At 35.9% G+C, this 19,010-nt stretch overlaps 1 protein-coding gene across 4 annotated transcripts in view; it reads left to right on the top strand.

The window, feature by feature from the left end:
• MCTP1 (multiple C2 and transmembrane domain containing 1) overlaps positions 1–19,010 on the top strand; it is a 281,268-nt gene that overhangs the window by 165,524 nt on the left and 96,734 nt on the right. For 3 of the 4 annotated variants that reach the window (XR_014319422.1, XM_082784283.1, XM_082784282.1), the window contains 6 exons: positions 1,170–1,263; positions 13,499–13,601; positions 15,790–15,892; positions 16,287–16,388; positions 16,731–16,805; positions 18,612–18,731. Coding sequence is in view for 3 of the 4 variants with exons in the window: in XM_082784283.1 (XP_082640409.1) it covers positions 1,170–1,263; positions 13,499–13,601; positions 15,790–15,892; positions 16,287–16,388; positions 16,731–16,805; positions 18,612–18,731 (597 nt within the window). In the remaining variant the exon portion in view is untranslated. The remainder of the gene's footprint in view (positions 1–1,169; positions 1,264–13,498; positions 13,602–15,789; positions 15,893–16,286; positions 16,389–16,730; positions 16,806–18,611; positions 18,732–19,010) is intronic. The other variant, XM_082784284.1, reaches the window with a different exon arrangement.

Genomic DNA, 19,010 nt, shown 5'->3' with positions numbered 1-19,010 from the left:
AAATATTAGAAATGGCCATGGGAACTATTTGTGTTTTTTTGTTTGTTTGTTTGTTTGTTTTTCAGATGTTAAAATGTTTAGAAGCAAATGTACCTGCTAGCATTTATGAAAAGGACTTGCAAAAGTAACCCAAAATTAGGCCACATATGATTATGATTTAAAATGGATTTAAAAATCTGATTTTAGTTTCCTCTTCTGGAGTTCTTCCCATAGGTTATGAAGAAACTAAATGTTAATGTCGTATTTGCCATTAATTGATTGCAAAATCAAAATTGAATTCGATGTACCAGCATTTGAAGTTCTGCAACTTTTAAATTACGTTCAAAGTTAGAGCTTAAAAATGTTGGCATACCATGCCTAGCTGCTGCATTACCCCAGTTTGTTACATTTGGTCATCTGAAAAAACAGAATGCAGCTTCCATGCAGCTTTATATAACTATGTAGGCTGAGTAAATGCAATTGTTACTCTACTCTTTAATTTTTCTTCCTTTTTTAATATATGTAGATACTGCATAAACTGATGGTTAAAAAAAAAAAAAAAAAGAAAGAAAAAAGTAAAATCTTTTTTGCTGTGTAATTGAAATCACCTTCTCATTCTTTTTTTTTTTTTTCAATCTTTTATTGCCTGTATTTATTATGACACGTGTTAAATTGCTATAATCCTCTTTTGATTGTTTTTGCTTATATTATTTGCTGCATGTATGCTGCATACAGGCTTACATATAATGATCAAGAACAATGAAATTGATACTGGTCCTAAGTCACTATTCAAAATATTCTTAGAGCCTTCAAAGAGAAAACGTGAGCACAGATTTCAAAAAAGTATTAAGGGAGAAGAAATGTTTGTATTAATTCTCTTAATACATTGATGTAATTTACAATTGTGATGGAGAGTTGTTTATGTGCTATTAGGGGGATTAAGTCAGTAGAATTAGCATATTTAATCATTTATATTATAATTTTTCCTTTGTGTTTTTGATTGATAAGTTAAAGTTGCAAAATACTGAAAGAAACACCAACAACTGCATGTTTTGCAGAAAATAATAATTAAAAAGGTGAATATGTTAGAATTACACTAACATATTTGGGAGAGGGAAAAGGCTATCAACATTGCTTTCATTTTGTCATTTTTGCAATCTAGAATTGTATTTCTTATTATTGTTTTTTAGAGTCCAATGAGGATGTTCCATAACATGAAGGACGTGGGATTTCTTCAGGTGAAGGTCATCCGAGCAGAAGCATTGATGGCAGCTGATGTTACAGGCAAGGACTCATTTAGTTTCTGTGACAGTAAATAGTAATACTAGGCCTTTTTAAAAGTGATGAAAAGATGGTTAAGTTTATCAAAATATTATTGCCTGCTTGCTTAGTCTCACCTTCTCCTCATTAAAAAATCCTCAGACACACAAACAAAACTTTTGTAAGCAAGGCAGCAAGTCATTCTAATGCTAGTGGAGTCCTATGTAGGTTATTTCTGACAAGGGTGAAATATATATTTTGACCCCATCAGAGGTCTTGCAAAAAGTACTGTATGAGATACTTACACAAGATTTCTTTTTTCTAATTTGTATTATTTTATATGTTTGTATCTATTAAAGCAGAGTTCAACAGACAAGGGAAATGAAAGATGATAGACATAGATACAACTTTAAAATTTTTACCAAAATAATTGTTTGGCACCTGCCAGATTCATAGCAAGGCTGCTTTTGGTTTCAGATATTTCAAACACATGTAAAGTTTCCTTTAAGTAGTGCTTGTCTGTTTAAAAAGGGAAATAAGAATTTTTATATACGATTTTCTATTTTAAGTTATATAGGATAATTGGATAATTAAACCTGTTTCTTTTCAAAACACAGGAAAAGTACCCCAGCCATACCAAATAAATTTCTTCAGAAATATCCAAGTTATGTCCTGAAAGTAAAATCACCTTCATACTGCAAAGGCTAAATGGAGCAAAGCGAGCTTGTTCTATGTCATAAAATAGCCATCTTTATAATTTTATTTTATTTTTAAAGGCAAACTATGCTAATATAGCTGGTTGGAGTGCAATTTGGACATAAATATTTTACTACAAGAGCAGATACAGATGTATAGGATGATACTTTCTTTTTAATGGTTTTGTTCAAATTAGCATGAATACCAGTTTTGGTTTTTTTTCTTAGACAGGGTAACAGAGTAAACATTTAATTGCTGAAACTGATCTTCCAGTTTGTGGTGCACAAAATAACAGATTCTATTTTGGGGGAGCTTGGAGAAATGCTTCTAAAGATTCCTCACTCTGCTTTGACCTTATAATCCAATGTGGTCTGAACAGAGAGAGAGATTAAGTTATTCAGGGGCAAATGGGATAATTCAGTCCCTGACCTCGTTCAGTCTTCGACTTTTCCAGATCAACATGTCATTTGTGCTGGTTGAACAGATTTTTTGGAAATACATTTGATTTAATTAAAGATGTATAGAGCTACCAAAAATTTTCAGATATTGCATTTAGAATGACAGTCAGGAAGACTGGGAAGAACACTCAATAACTTGCTCATGTCCTTAGTATTTTGCTCACTAGCGGTACATATATATGCTTTTTAAAAAGGCTGTGTAGATGTAACAGAAATCCATGCATATTTTGGATAGTAGTATATGGTATTTTGAAAAGAGGACAGTGGGTTCTTATTAATTTAATTTATGTGGGCATGTACAGATAATTCATTTCAGATTAAACTTTAAGTAATAATATTTGCAAGTAGTCATTTGTTGATTGTTAGTAAATCATGTCTGTAAAAATTACAAAAAAAAAAAAAAAAGATCCTTCACCTATGTTTAGCTAAGAATACTTACTAGTTAGTTTAGAGAACACTGTCATCAGTAGTATAACTTGCACAATTAGGGATTGCTTATGTGAATAAAAACCCAGAAGTAGTTTGCTCTTCCTAATATATCTTTTTTTTTCACAGTTAATCTTTTCCCCTTCCCTGAGTCTGAAAAGTAGCTGAAACACCTGTATTGTACCTGTCTGATTTGCTTTGTTTCCTGTCTATTGAACATTTCCCATTTCACTTTCAGGAATCTTTTCATATGCAGTAATAAATCAAAATTTATTAGTTTGGACTGAATGGATTTTTAAAATCCATAATATTCCATCATTAAACATAAGCATAGATGGAAAAAAGATTTCTGTAATCTTCTAAGTAGTCATCAGTCTTACTACACAGTTACAAAGATTTTTTTTCCTTTCAAAATGTGAAATTTTTCTTTTGTTACCATACATTCATTGAGAAGCATTGTAATACTGTATTAACTCTGTGTGAATAAAGAGCAATTGAGACTCCCGTTGAATGAACGAGTAAAAAGCACAAATTACTTTTTAATGAAACCCTCAATTCTCCTCCTTTCCAGAGAGAAAGCCCATAGTCTTGTTCAGCTGAATACTACTACAGTAGGTCACTTCAGTTAAGCCCCTAATAAACTGTTGATAGTTGAGGGTAGCTTTTTCTTCTGTGTTAATAGACGAGTGTTGGACGCTGCATTTCAAATCATTAAGGTTAATACTGATTTTTAAAAGAGAGAGAGGAGAAAAAAAAATAGAAAGAAAAAGAAATTAAGGGTAAGGCCTCATTTTGCAACTCCCAGATACACACACATGCACTGAACAAGATGCCAAGGCAGACCGAAATTTCAGTGAAGCTGCAGGCAGGTGAGAAAATGGTCACTATCTATCTGAAAAGGGGGTGCTGTTTGAATGTGCCATAACTCGAAGAATATCTGAGAAAAACACGGAGTCAGACTCCTCTTCACTCTGCCCACTTTCATGGAAATGACTTGCCTGGGAAAGTGAGAGCCACAGAGGAGATGAGAGGTTCCTGATGGGTGCTTGAAACATTTCACTGACTTCAGGGAGTGCTGAAACACATGGCACCTGGCAGAACCAGGGCCTTGAAGTGTGCTGGCTGGTTTATCAGGACATCTTCCCTGGTTAAGGTGTCTCTTGACATCAGTCACAGAGTCTTTCTGTTGGTAAAACAAAACTCTGGGGTTGTCACCAGTACAAAATCATGTTCTGCTGGAAATTTTGGTCACAGCAGCTATTCTTTCAAGTAAAATATTTATATTTTAATGTTGCATTTTATATTTTAATATTGCCTGATGTTTGCCAAACAAGCAAACATCTATAACAAATGAAATTGTATTATTGACAGCACAGTTTACATTTTCTTCTATTCAGCTAAAAGAACTTGTATTTTTCCCTCTCCCCCACTTTTTTGCTCTCTTTTGTTTTCTCTGGAAGGCACACAGCCTTTCTCAAGGGTTTGGTTGCTTGCAGAGCACTGGAGTAGTTGCTTGTATGGTTATGATGAAGTCTTTTAAATGAGGAAATATTCTGATAATGCAGTAAAACATAAGGTATGATGGATTCATCATGTCAGTTGATCTCTGAAATTAATACACATTCTGTTTACCCAAGCCATGGGATGCTTGGACAGCAATAGACCTTTCCAAAGTGAAATAGTGTCAGTTAAAGCAATAAGTAAATTTCTGCTGCCAAGTTGTATATAAGTAGGGTTGAGGGGAAGCCTGCTATTTTCACGGTGTTCGCCTCTCCTTTTTGGGGACATATCCTTCCATCCTTTTCCTGATAACCTGAAATAAAATGTAAAACTCTGCCTTGTTACTGACGAGAAGGAAGCATGGTGGGAAAAGATGTGCTACAGGTTTTATCAGCGTCAGCGCAAGTCCCATTATTTTCAAGAATAATAGTTAGCAACTCAGATTCATTAGCAGAGCAAAATCTGAGCTCCTTGTGACAGTCTGCCTAGAAAACAGTTTGTTTTGCTGTCTTTGGGCTTTAATTAAGACGTGCTCCATTCTAGCCCCCTCGCCTGCTTCTCGCCCACCCCCACCCCACTTGCTGTGTCACAGACCGGCGATCAGACGCTTTCAGATGGTCCAGCCCATGACTTTGACCTTCTGCGCGGTCCGGCGTTCCCTGGGGAACCGTTCAGCTCATGAGGTCTGATTTCACACTTCCAGGATGCCTCGGCTCTCTTAACAATGACAGGGAGACAAAGCCCTTTAGAGCGGGCCGCATGGGGACTTGTTTAAATTGGAAACTAGAGAGGAGTCAAGGAACAAGGTTACAGGCTACAGAATAGTGCTTTTAATAAAGAGCTCACAGCTCTGGTTCAGCTCAAAGAGGGCTACCTCTGTACAATTAATTGAGACATTTATCTGGAGCATCTTAGGCCTCTACTTTCTCACAGAATTATGTGATAAATATCAGCTAAGAGGCAAATGAGATGTGCATGAAATGAATTTTTAACACTTTGATTACTGTGTCTCCAGTCTTCATTAGAAGTTAATTTATTTGTATTTCTGACCTCATTATTAATCAATTTTCTGCATTTTGGGGGGACTACTGAGGTTTCAGAACCTGGTATTTGAGATGGATTATATCAAAGAGCTTGGTGATATTTAGGTTTAGAGCCAAAAGCATTTCAGGTTTTGGTTTTTCCTCCTTTGAAGACCAGCAACTAAGCATAGAAAATGAGAGAGGTTTTTTTTTTTCTTTCTTTTTTTTTTTCTTTAAGTTTTATGTATGACATTCAGCCTTTCTTTTAAGAAAATTCCATGTTGAAATTTTGATTAAAATATTTGAAAGTAGAATGAAGAAACCAAGGTGGCTAGATGTGCAGAATGTAAATGAGTTTTCTAAAATCTGTTCTACTAAGATGTCTTAATACCTTTTGTGCAAAAATATTCTTTGAAATTGTTTCTTAAATGCTAGCAAATGTCAGAAATGTCAGAATGATGTATACAAATGTTAAATTCAAAAAGGCGTGGAAGTCTGTACGTGTAAAATTGAAGGAATAAATTCAAAGGCCCTTCGGAATTATGTTTTTTGCTCTGTCAATTTGCTCTGTCAATTAGTGCAACCAGACTTCAATATACACTTGAATTATCTTCACAAAGTAATGAAATCTATGGACATTACTGCCTGGTAGATAAAATCTCGCCTAATCTTCTCCATATGTTTTGCCTGAAGACATCAGTCCAATATCATGTACTGCAAAACTCCTTTTTCTTTCCTGATTAAAGTAGCAGTTTTAGGTTACTAATGGCAAACTCAGATTTTAAAAGGCATTTTCGATTAACCATAACATTTAGAATTAAAAATCCAATGAAATTATTTGTGATTATTACCACGTTTTTCTGTAAATATTCTGTGGAAATGAGTTGAGCAAGGTTTTGCCACTGCACTGAATGCCTTGAACATTCATGGAATCAGCCCATTGCAACACTGCTGAAGAGGACTTATCATTTCCATTTTAAAGATGGAAAGCTAAGAAAGGTTAACGGACTCAGCTAAGGCCCACAGAGCAAGTCCTTGTCAAAGTTGGCATTTGGCTTGGGTCCTGTGCTTAATCCATTAGATAAGGCAGCTTCTCATGCTATTGAGCCATTCCTTCTCCTGGCCAAAGGTCAGACTGACTGCTCTGTTGCAGGCAGCTGGCTGGCAGGGAGCTTGGAACAACATTAGTGACATTAGCGTCTGCATGAGTGGCACTGCCCCCCAGAGTCATGAAATGGCTGTCTTGTCTTCCCAAAAAATAAAGGCATTTTTTGGCTGTGGGGACTTAGGTCTGTAATGGACAGGCATGGCCAGCATTAGGGGAGAACCATAATAACCTATGAAATATTCAAACAATATTTCAGCTTTTATAACCAAGTTAAACTTGGATGAATTTTATGAAATTGTGTCTTATGAACTTGACTTTTAGAAGCAGAAATTGAATTGAAATCTACTATTGAATCTTGAAACTACCCAAAATGTCTCTAGTAGTCTTTCTGATTCTAGTTCAGTTTTGATACTGTAGTTTGAAAATACAAAAAATCATATAATGTTTAGTCTGGAATGTGGTCTACTTACAATCTAGCAAACACTGAAGTTGGATTTCTATCAGTTTATATAATTTTATGGACTGACTAGTAACAAGTAAGTGTTAGAGTAAGTTACTCTAACAAGTAAGTTAGAGTAAGTGTCCAATCTACATTTAACCTCCCATATGTTTTTCCTCTCCGCTCCGTTCCTTTCCTCTCCTTTCCGCTCCATTCCTTTCCTCTCCGTTCCTCTCCTTTCCTCTCTGTTCCTTTCCTCTCCGTTCCTCTCCATTCCTTTCCTTTCCTTTCCGTTCCTTTCCTCTCCGCTCTGTTCCTTTCCTCTCCGCTCTGTTCCTTTCCTCTCCGCTCCGTTCCTTTCCTCTCCACTCCATTCCTTTCCGCTTCGTTCCTTTCCTTTCCTTTCTGCTCCTTTCCTTTCCGCTCCATTCCTCCCCTCCCCTCCCCTCCCTTTTCACAAAAAATAAAATTAGGAATTTTTTTCTGGATGTATACTGAATCAATGCACGCTTTTTATAGCCACAGTAGAAACGTCTCCACAGGATTCACAGGGATTTAACCCCATGCTATCTGAAGTCCCTTGGGAGTTAATCTTTATGAAGTGCAATAAGTTTTCCAGGGGACAGGTAGGTCTGCCATATACTTCATGGCTTGAGCCTACTCTGGAAACCAATTGAATCAGTGATAGCTGCTTGTAAGACTCAATGGCAGGAAAGAAAAAGTCATTGTGTGATGGCTGATGGTCTGTTTTTTTATTTTCTTTCCTACAAGCTGATTTCTCAAAGACTGAAAACAGAAAAGCATGATGTTAGTAACTATGCACAGGTGGTTTTTTTCCTGTCTAAAGGAGGTAATTATCTTACTGCATAAAATATGGATGTTGCCATATGTTTGATTACTTAAGTCTCCCTTTTTACAATATTACCTATAAAAAATAACATAGAGCTGGCATGCAGTTTTCTGGAGACAAATGCTTACATTTAATACAGTTCTATAATGAAAGAACATCAGAGTTGAAGTTGTACAAAACATGGAAGGAAAGAAATGTAAATTTAAGGTCTGATAGCTTTTTATCAGGGAAAAGTATTTGTGTATAAGTGGAGCCAGAAAGTGAGCACAGTAGTACAATGATGTTGAACTGAAGTCCCTGTTTGGAAGAATTACTGGGAAGATTTTTGCTGGGAAGACAGTCTACAAAGAATAAAAACAAACAAACAAACAAAAAAACATTGGACAACTTTGCTCCTCGGAGACTATTGAAGGGCATATCTGTTTAACTTGCCCACAAATACAGATTATATTGTATTGCAATTTGACAGCTCTAACATTCAGGTAAAGTTCATAGTTATATATATAGAAAAGATACTAGCATCTGAATTGGTTGCATCATTCTATCTGTTGTTAAGGAAGTAGTACTTCGGGAGCTGAATTTGGGGTGAAGTCCATGCTGTTGTCTTAGCAGAATTTGTTGCCCCTACACGTGACATCCTGGACAGACTGTGGCTGACCTCAAGCATGGAAGATGATCTGCAGTGGCACATGGCTCTGAGATGGGTGCACCACATAGATTTCTGTCAGACCTAGGACATCAGTGCTTAAGTGTCCACAAGTTACCTGGCATCTTTCATGCTTGCTGATGAGTTCCAGCGAAACAAGTGAGCTGATCTAGGAATGTGGATATCCAGTGGTCTGTGAGTGGGTGAAATGGACATTTCCCCAACTTTCCTAGATGCAGAACACAACAGATCTGTTAGGTAATGCGGTGCTAGCCACTTGAGAAAAAAAATAAATTAAAAAAAAAAAAAAAAAGATAAAATAATTTAGAGGTTAAGGTTTTGTTGTTTCAATTTTCTAAATATTTTGAGAACCAATTCAAAATTGTCAAATTGTCACTATTTAAGTCTCTTTTTTTTGGTGAAAAAGAGCACTGTATGTATTTGCAGGAGCAGAAGTCTTGTTCCAGTCACCAGCATTCTGAACTCCACGTAATGAATCTGAGCTCCAAACTTACAAAGACTTTCTAGACCATGTAGGACTAAGAGTACTGAAGCAAGTAACAACTAAGATCTCTTTAGTCCCAGATTGACGTCTCTTGCAGCTTAAGCATTGCTGTAGAACTGGGCTTTTGATGGTGATGAGTTTTCAGTTCATCTAGAGGCATCTGGTAGTTCTGAGAGACCAGGTGAGAGGTAAAAGACATATGTTTTAAATAATGCATTTATAGTGTGCCACATGAGGAATGCAATGCTGATTGAAGTAAAATACTTTGCGTAGATCTAAGCGAAGCAATCTCAGATTGCATTCCAGTCTTGCTGACTGTCTAAACATTACATGCAATATAGCATAACACAAACAAGGATATCTGTCAAAGTAGATGCAATCTGTGTTTTAATGAATAAAGCGGGAGACTGCAGAAGATAAGGAGTTCTTTATTTTTTTTAAGCAAGAGCTTGCATTGTGAAGTAGAATATCTCCAAGGTGTAATTCTCAGATAGTATGGGTCTGTAATGACTAAAGAGGGGAAAAGGGTGAGAAAGATCCATCAAAAGAGAAACTGATTTCTCTTCCAGACTACCATGAGTATTATTTAAATTAGCACTTTATTTCCATCATTTTAGGAGCCCTTAGGACTTTACAAGTAGAGTCCAAAAAGCATGAAACATTACAGCAAGAAAGTGGATTAATGAGATTTGTTTGACTTCTTATTGAGGTTTACTGCAGGTTTGATTTCAGTTACTGAGAAGGTGTACTTCATTGGTTTTATTACCTACTTGTCTTACGAATTCCTTCAAACAGTGCCAAGCATAATAGTGATTAGTCCCACTGAAGTCATGGGATTACTCAAAATCATAAGTGCTGGTTTCAGTAGAGCTGGGAGCATGCTTTTAACGTGTGAATGCCTTAAGTAGAGGTGATGGTCTTGCACAGCACGGAGCACACACGTTTAGGGCTATATTTGGATGCAGTTTGTGGATGTCATCCTGATCGATAAACTTAAGTACCTCTAAAGTACTCAAATCAGAAGCTGGAGGCCTTCAAAAGGCACAGAGCAGGCTCAGTAAACACACAGGTTTGGGTAAAATTTCTTAACATATGACAGGTTATGACAGTCGTGATTCAGTTTGTAGTGAAAAGCATACATGGGATGATGATATAATTTAGACTGATGTAATTGAGCTTAGGCAGCACAAGTCTAACTGAAAGTTTTAAAGTGTACTTTTAGGACTGCTAGATGGATATCAAATTTCTGAACACACATGACTCTTTAATACTAAAATGAAAAAAAAGCATTTATTTATTTTATTATTATTATTTTTTTTCCTTAAATTGCCACTTGCATTAGCTAGACAGAATTTGTCTGAGGTTGGCTTGGTTAGAGCATGTGTTGTACTTAAGGTAATGGTTTCAAAAAGTACAGTGATGAATATATGTTGTAAATTCTTGGATTTCCTTAGTCCTAGAGACTAAGGAGACATAAGATGCAGTCTTTTATATTTTAATGTTCTTTTAAGACTTTCATTAGGAATGTTCCCATTACTTTAAACACTTGCAATGCAGGAACACTTGCCATGGCTGTCAGTGAGAGGTAAGATTGTAGTTGTTCTTTCTAATAATGAAAACTTGAAAGATGACAGATGGATGTGAGTTTCACCAAGTACTTGTACATTTCTCTGGCTTTGTCTTTCTGGATCATGTTCACTTATTTGGGTTGGTATCCAAATAACATTTGCACGTACCATATGTTTAGCATGTCAGCTAAGAGTGTTCTTTCAGATATCCCGCTTAGTTATGAGTGTTTTAACATACGGAAGGAGTGCCCATAGGCAATGGTGAAGGGCCTTGCAGATGGGAACTTCATAGCCTCCTCATATGGTAAAAGCAGTGTGCCTTTGTAAGGATATTCATTGCAAGGAAACTTCTATGTGGTAACCAATGTATTTGGGCCTTCCTTTGTACCATTTCGTAATATTTCCTTTTGTCGATGTCTCAAACTCTTCAACTTATTTCAGGGGGTAGGGGAGAGATTGGAAAAGCTGAGCATGAGAGGGATTCTTTTATTTCTGAGAACCATTTGACTTTGGTTTGATTGAGCACCTCTGTGATGAATGATGCATAGTATATAGTGTTCTTAAATGGATTTATATTCATATAAATGTATAAAGAGAGTCATTGAAAAAGTGTGTGTCAATAGATGCAGGAAATAAATTAATCTATTAAATGCTTCCCCCTTTTTTTTACAGACAGGACCTCTAGACTGTCTAGTACATTTTTACTATATCTGTATACAATTAAGAAGCACACATCACATTTCCCTGTCATATGCAAATATGATTGATGATGCTGTAAAAAAAAGGAGATAAAATAACACCTAGCTCACCTTTTGTGTCCGTTCTGCCTTGTTACTCTAGCTATCTTGTGGTTTATGATTTTTTTTTTTTTTTTTTTACAAATGCTGAAATCTAGAGAAGGTAAATGAAAATAACTTTTTGAAGTTACCTACAACTATTTAGGCTTGTTATGAAGCAGGAAAACATCAGGATGCATGATATATTCATCTCTAATGACTAATGAGTTAGTCCTTTTTCACATTTAATGGGAAAGATTCAGTGATAGAGAGTGACACAGAGATACAGAGTTTTCTAGAGAAGGTAAACGTCTATTCTAACTGTTATTTACAATGCATTAAAAACAATTATTCTTTATCATTAAAGTTAATAATATGCACATTAACCTCTGATGTAGTCTGAATCAATATTGCAGTTTGGAAGATCTGCCCCCTGGACAGCTTTGTCTAAATATTGATTTCATTGTCATTTGTATAAGGTATGAAACAAATTACATGCCTCCCTAATATCATTAATGTAGACCCATTGAACTACTCAATTTATGTCTCCTTATAATGCATGACATAGCATGACGGAATTATTGAAGATGCTGTGAAATGCAATTGCATAGTGTGCTAAATTTGATTGTGGATGGCCAAAACCAACACTCCATAACTTTTAAAAACTTTGCTATCCGAAGAAAGTCCAGAGACATGAATGCTCTACTCTCTAGTGTGCAGTTCAGTTATTAATTTCTGACAAAGTTTCCTAGGGTTCTGGAAGTAGCAATTTGTTTTCCACCTTTGTACTAACGTATTTGTAGCCTTAAATGAAAATAATGCGTGCCCTTGTGTGCTGTGCCAAAGGCAAAGGTAAGCAGGCACAGAAGTCAGCTAGGCTAGAACAAAAGAAAATTGACATTGTACAATATTTAAATTTGCTTTTAGCATACATGGTTGTCTATGAGTTTCATTTTGCTAATTGATAGGACAGCAAAATGATGAGCATTGGATTGTTCTTTTCAGTTACTGGATAAAAACAAAATAAGCAGGAGGGATCTCTCTGTCTGGCTACCACTATCATAATTTAAATATTATCATTCCCTCTTTTTTTTTTTTTTTCCCCTTTTCTTTTTTTTTTTTTTTTTTCTTTTTCCTCTTTCTTTCTTTCTTCTTCCCTCTTTGGGAAGGTCCCTTTTTACATGGCTAAACAAATGCTAAACATGAGACTCAGATGTCTAATTTATTTCTTGTTTCCAAATACAAATCCTGGCTTTGTGGATATCTATGAAAAAGCTTAGTGTAACTTCTACGTCATCCCACTAAACTTTTAGCCTGGGTGATTTTTTTTCCTGTCTCTTTGGTTGGTAGCTGATCACAGCTCACCTTTACTCGTAAGCTGCCATACAGTTAGGGGCACACACACATGCTTTTTTTATGCATTCCTTCTCTTTAGATTAAAAGAAGAAAAAAATCAAAAAAATGCCTATATCAGTCAATCCTACCATTTCCATTATCTACATATTACACTTTCAAAGCATCATCTTCATACTTTTATCTGTGGTGGCTTTCACGCTGAGGGACCTTCTTGTAAATATGTGCAGAGCTACTTCATTGTGCATTAATGTATACAAAAAGCTTAACCACATTTGAACTTCTGCTGTGCTGAGACTGCAGCCCATCATTCCAGCTGATATTTTCTTATTGTTTAATTGTACTTGTCCATTTTCTCTCTTTTGTTAGGCTTTTATCTGAAACTGTCTTTAAGTCTTTTTGATTTGGGGGAAAGGATTTGTGCAGCATGAAACATGTAGAGCATAGTAATCTTTGGATAAGTATCATGGGTGCTATGTTATTACAAATAATATGGAGTAATACTTTTCCAACATGTGAAAATGCTCTAATAATGTTATCATTACAGTCAACATAGGTTTGGAACAATTAAAGTAAAGTTCTCTTAGCCGTCTCAGAAGGGTGCTTGGCACCTTTTAGGAACATGCTGGTTTTGATGAGAAAAAAAACTATATGGCAATTTTTGTTTTCATTTTTTTTTCTCCTCTCCTTTTGCCTTCACATACACACACACAAATGTTATTTTACTGAAGAATCTTAATAGATTACAAGGATGATCAGTCTGTTATCATGATCTTGAATAAAATGCAGACTACAGGACATAGCTGAATTGATTCTTTATTGACTTAAAATTTAGAAAAAAATTTGATTTAGAAGTTGCTCATGGTGTATTTTCTCAGTTCATGAAATTTGTTCCAAATTCTCTCTTCATAGGTAAAAGTGACCCATTTTGTGTAGTTGAACTGAATAATGACAGACTGCTGACACATACCATCTACAAGAACCTCAATCCAGAATGGAACAAAATCTTCACATTGTAGGTGTTTTGGTTTTGTGAGTGTTTCATGGTGGTTCTTTTGTTTTGTGTTGTTTTGTCTGTTTATTTGAAGGGAATGTAAGTGTAAATCAAAGGTACCTACCTCAAATTCCAGTGAAAGTAACCAGTAACCAACTGCCATTTCTAAACCAAACAGCTGCACGCTTTTCTGAGGGTTAAAAACATGAAAAATAAAGTAGAGAAAAGGCAACATTTACTATTCACAAGGTAAGAAAGTAAGTTTGTTTTTTGTAAACCAGAATTGAAAAATGCTGAGCATTCCAGACTTCTGCTATCTTCAGTGGAGTTTCAAGAGCTTTCTGCTCTGGTTTTGGCCCTGAAGTTTGGACGGAAAAAAGATTCTATGACCTTCAGTAAAATGTGGTTGTTACCCTTAATGAACACTCAAAAACTATATAAAGGAATGAATTTTAAATGCGTTCATGCTTTTCTTTGGTCTTTTCTTATGGTCTTTGAATTTTCCATTTGTTATTTCTATTTGCCAACTGCACTTCTCATAATATAATGTCATAATAGTCAAATGTTGCTATTGGGCAAAATGTGGTCTTAAGTGCTTAGTTTATTGGAAAGTGATGCAGTTTTTTGTGTGTTTGTTTGTTTGTTTGTTTGTTTTTTGTTTGTTTGTTTGTGTGTGTGTTTGTTTTTCTTTCAATCCCTGTTTAATTTTGAACACAGTAAAATGTTCTGAGAAAGTAGAAAAATGTCTTGCCCAAACCAAATGTTCATATTATTTGTCTTGCTCTGTTGCCTTTTTTTTTTTTCTTTCTGCCTGTTGCAATGTAACATCAGTGAGTAGAAAACTGATCAGCTGCAGGTTTCTCTGCTACTAATCAGCTAACAATCCACTGCAAAAATAATAGAGGTTTTTTTTGTACAATTTGTGTACACTTATCTCACTTTAGCATAAGTGAAAATGATGTTATGCCATTGATCTTAAATCACAGTCTATGATGAAGATTTTAATCTTTTTTTTTTTTTTTCCTCTGAGTCTGTCACTCATATACTTGGCATCCATAGCTTTCCTTACCCTGCAGCAGTTGGCTCTCAGGAATGAACTCTGAACAAAAGAAAAACTCTCACAATAGTTGTACTTCCCATTAGCTTATTAACATCGTTCTCATTTGTGTATCTGTACAAACATGCTAAATTCTTCATTAATTTATTTTTATTTATTTATTAATAGAAATGATAACTAATCAACCTCCATTGCTCAACAGTGTTCTCTGCATAAGGAGTTGCCTGCTTTTATACAGGACAAAAGACTAATCAGGAATCAAATAGAAGAACTCAAAAGACCTTCAAGGGAAGTTTTCCCCTCTCTTACACACATATCTGCATAGACTATTTTGCTTGTCCTCAAACGTGTTATTTAATTTTGGACTAGCAATGCAGTTTCCTCTGGAGGCACATATTTTAGTGAAGTTGAAGTGCTTTGCTTGAATTCGTATTTCCTGGATCAGCTGTTTGATCAAAGATGAGTTCTCTCAAACAATTTTGGTATTTTCTCTCTGCATAAGGAATGTGATTTTTTTTCACTTGAGAGTTTACAATGTACAGCGACATTTGTTGTCCACGGTGGTGGAGTGTTTAATAGCTTGCAGGCAAAAAACAGAACTAGCTGAAAAACACGTCATTTCTTATTTCTTGTTCCTAATTTGTTGTAATGACTGCTGAGTGTTTGTAATTAAGCAAGGATTTTAGAATTAAAGAGCTCATTCTCTTTACAAGGATGCCTCATGTAGCTGATGATTGTTTTCATTTAGAAGCCTGCAGACAGCACAGTGTTTGCAGTAGGATTTGCTGCAGGGGTAGCAGTGTTCAGGGTGGCTGTGAGGCTCTCAGCCTGCTGCTTGCCGCGGTAAATCCCCAGTGCACCTCCACGCTGGCTCTCCTTGCAGCTCACGCAGCACATACGCCAGGTAGGAAATTTAAAGCAACATCCTTCAGAAAACTTCTGCTGGCAAAGCCTTGCAGAGCACAGTCGCTGCAGCTCCTGGAGAGTGCTGGGGTTACACAGAGGGAAGCCTGATTTTCTTGGATTTTGTTCTCTGCTGTGGCTTGGAAAACATACACCGGTTTCTGATTTTGCTAACCTCTTGAGCTTTTGTCCTTGGTAACTGCTGGTGTAGGTGACTTCTCTCCTCCATGTGTGCTTTTCCTTCTGTAGCAATATTAAAGACATCCACTCAGTGCTTGAAGTGACAGTTTATGATGAGGACCGCGATCGGAGTGCTGACTTTCTAGGCAAAGTTGCGATACCACTGCTGTCTGTAAGTTTCATTCACCTGACACACCAGTCTGTATTTTTCCTGCTGAAGGGGGGAGAATGAAAAAAAAAAAAAAAAAGAAGAAAAAAAAAAAAGAGGAAGAAGAAGGGAAAAAAAAAAAAAAAAAGATTTGCAGCTCTGTGTCTGTCATTTCTCAACCAAGGTCTGTAATAAGAACACTAAAATTTTAACATACTCCATTCACGGCCGTGTTGAATCCCATGATAGTTAATTTTTCCTGACAGACTCGGTCCTGGTAATGAACAGGTACTTGTCAGACTTGCCACAGTTGTTTTGGGTTCTCTGTCAGTTTCAGCAGCTGGGGGTCAGGGGTCACCGGGGGGGGGTATTCAGCGGAGACCGCGAGACAGACGGCTGTCATGTCCTTTTCCTGCAGATTCAAAATGGTGAACAGAAAGCCTACGTCTTGAAAAACAAGCAGCTGACAGGGCCAACAAAGGGGGTCATCTATCTTGAAATAGATGTGATTTTTAATGCTGTAAGTCTTAACTTTGGCTTTTTTGTACTGCTAAAGAGTTCAGTTTCATGAAAGCTTTTGTTCACGATTTGTAGAGAATTTCTGTCATTCCTCATTTTCTCTAAACCTTGATGTATACCACAGAATACTCTTCTGCCAATGCCTGGCACACCCACTCTTTTTGTTGCTGCTGCTGCTATTGCTGCTAATGCACGAAGCAGCAGCCCCTGCCTCTGTGTACATCTGTGTGTCCTGGGCTTGGCAGCCGTGACTTTGAAACTTCGTAATTTTTGCAAATCGGAGCATGTGTTATTAGTAAGGAGCGAGTAAGCTTGAAATATTGACACACATTTTAATGTGTAGGTGAAAGCCAGCATACGAACCTTAATGCCCAAAGAACAGAAGTACATTGAAGAGGAAAACAGACTGTCTAAACAGGTAAAGAGTAAGGAAACACTAATCCTTTCCAAAAGCCTTAATATCGAGTGTGCACATCTAAATATCTGGTATCGCACTGCTGAGGGTAAAGAATAACATTTTCATTACCTGTTTACAAAAAAAATATGATAGGTAGGAAGAGGCAGAAACAAAATACGTGGTTTTATTGTATCTCTTCTCTATAAACTGCAGCTTAATTTCCGTGAAATATGTGAATAAGAACACAGTTGAAACCATTAGGTTCCACACGTATCAGATTATAGCGCAGGTGCATGTAAACTAAGTCTTGCATAAATTTTTGCTGTTAACCTTGACCTGAAAGATCTCCGTTTTTGTGCATGGTAGAGACTCTTTCAGCATCATGTAGCCAAATTTTGAACAACTTCATGGAGTAAGGTTTGAATCTCAGGTGGAAGCAAACTAAAACTCCTTATCACTTTTGAGAGCCATCTGGGTAGGAAATGTGTGGACCCTATTTCTTTTTTCTTTTTCCTTTTTTTTTTTTTTCATGATTATTTGCCACTGATAATTTTAATAGTAAACAAATCTTACTTTTTTCTGCACTTGAATTACTTTTGTTTCAGTTTTTCATGTTACATGAATTATGTATTTTATATGGGGAGAACAGAGCTTTTGACTGAATCATGGCAACAGGATTTTTTTGTTTGCAGTGAAAAGACAAAAGTCTTGAAACTGATTTTATTTTGTAGAAAACTTCTGGCTTGAGTATAATTTAAGTTATCTACTGGATGAATTGAGAATATGTTGTTAGATATATTTCATTAAAAAAAATATTCCTTTCTTTACTCTTGGGAGTAAAGAGATTACTAAACCTGCATTTTTCACTGTTATGCCAGCAAAGCCAACAAGGCCTCTTATTCAAGATTAATTCTTCTCCCCTCTTTGATAACTAAAAATGGTATTGTGCTTTCTGCAGATCGCAAGAGGAGTAAACTTTAAATATCCACTTGGTGGTTTGTTTTTGCTTTTAGCTTTTGTGGAATATCCGACCACAATACCACATGTAGAAAATAAAATAAAATAAAAATGAATCTTTACATATGACTAATGCAATAGCATTTCAAACTATCCAGATGTTCTGGGAGAGAGCACATCTTACCTACCCAGCACTTTATATGCCATTCAATGCAGGAATGATTCACTGGTTTGTTCTCTTCTTTTGGTCAGGTGTATTGCTGTTTTAGTGGATTTAAGGGTAATCTTCTGAATTAAACCTAGCCCTGTAATATTTCATTTTGATAGAGATGAAGTTAAAGTTACTTTGATAGACACTTAAATCACACATGGTGATCATGTGAAGTTGTTACGAAGGAGGAAAATTGGATATAAAGAATATATTTGATCTTACAGCAGTGATTTTGCATGATGTCAAGTTAGCATCCTACAGCATCTTCTTATCGAGGACAGAATTTTCTAAGTAACTAAGAAAGGGGAAAGCCTTGCCTGTTTAATAAAACTCTGATATCTTAATAACAAAATCATATCTGACATTTCTCAAGTGGCTTTTAAAAATAGATCTCCAGTTGTCATAAAGTTGTGCGTGTGAAGACAACAATTTGTATATAGTTTAGAATTAAATTCAGCAAATGATACGTTTAGATAAATTCTCTGTCTTCCAAGTCTCTCTAATTTTAAAATACTATTCTCTGTCTGTGAGATAGACCTTAAACTAGACCGTGCTATTTTTTCTCAATCTAACCAAATTAACAGTGAGATTATAAACATGAACCTCTTCTGATGCTTTTGAGGTTTTGAAATATTTTAATTCTTTCACCTTTTTACCAGCTGCTGTTGAGAAACTTCATCCGCATGAAACGTTGTGTCATGGTGCTCATAAATGCCGCCTACTACATTAACAGTTGCTTTGACTGGGATTCACCCCCAAGAAGTCTTGCTGCTTTTTTGGTATGATCTTTTTTATATTACCGTTAATCACCATTGTGTTATTTGTGTTTAAGAGATGATGCAATCTTGATGTAGGTTTTCCTGATTTTTTTCATTTAGAGTTTTATTTAAAACTATGAGGATATCACAAATCATTTTTATTCACTTTTTTTTTTAAATACAGAATTGTAAAATGTCACACAAACAGTATTTGTACATAATTGTACAAGTAACAAGTATGTGATATGACACAATACAGTTGGTAAAGTATGGATGATACATATTGAGCTTCTTACATGT

Source organism: Aythya marila (genome assembly GCF_965140915.1).
Source record: "Aythya marila genome assembly, chromosome: Z".
Lineage (NCBI taxonomy): Eukaryota > Metazoa > Chordata > Aves > Anseriformes > Anatidae > Aythya > Aythya marila.
The sequence above is the reverse complement of the archived record's forward strand: the minus strand, read 5'-3'. Positions and strand labels throughout refer to the sequence as shown.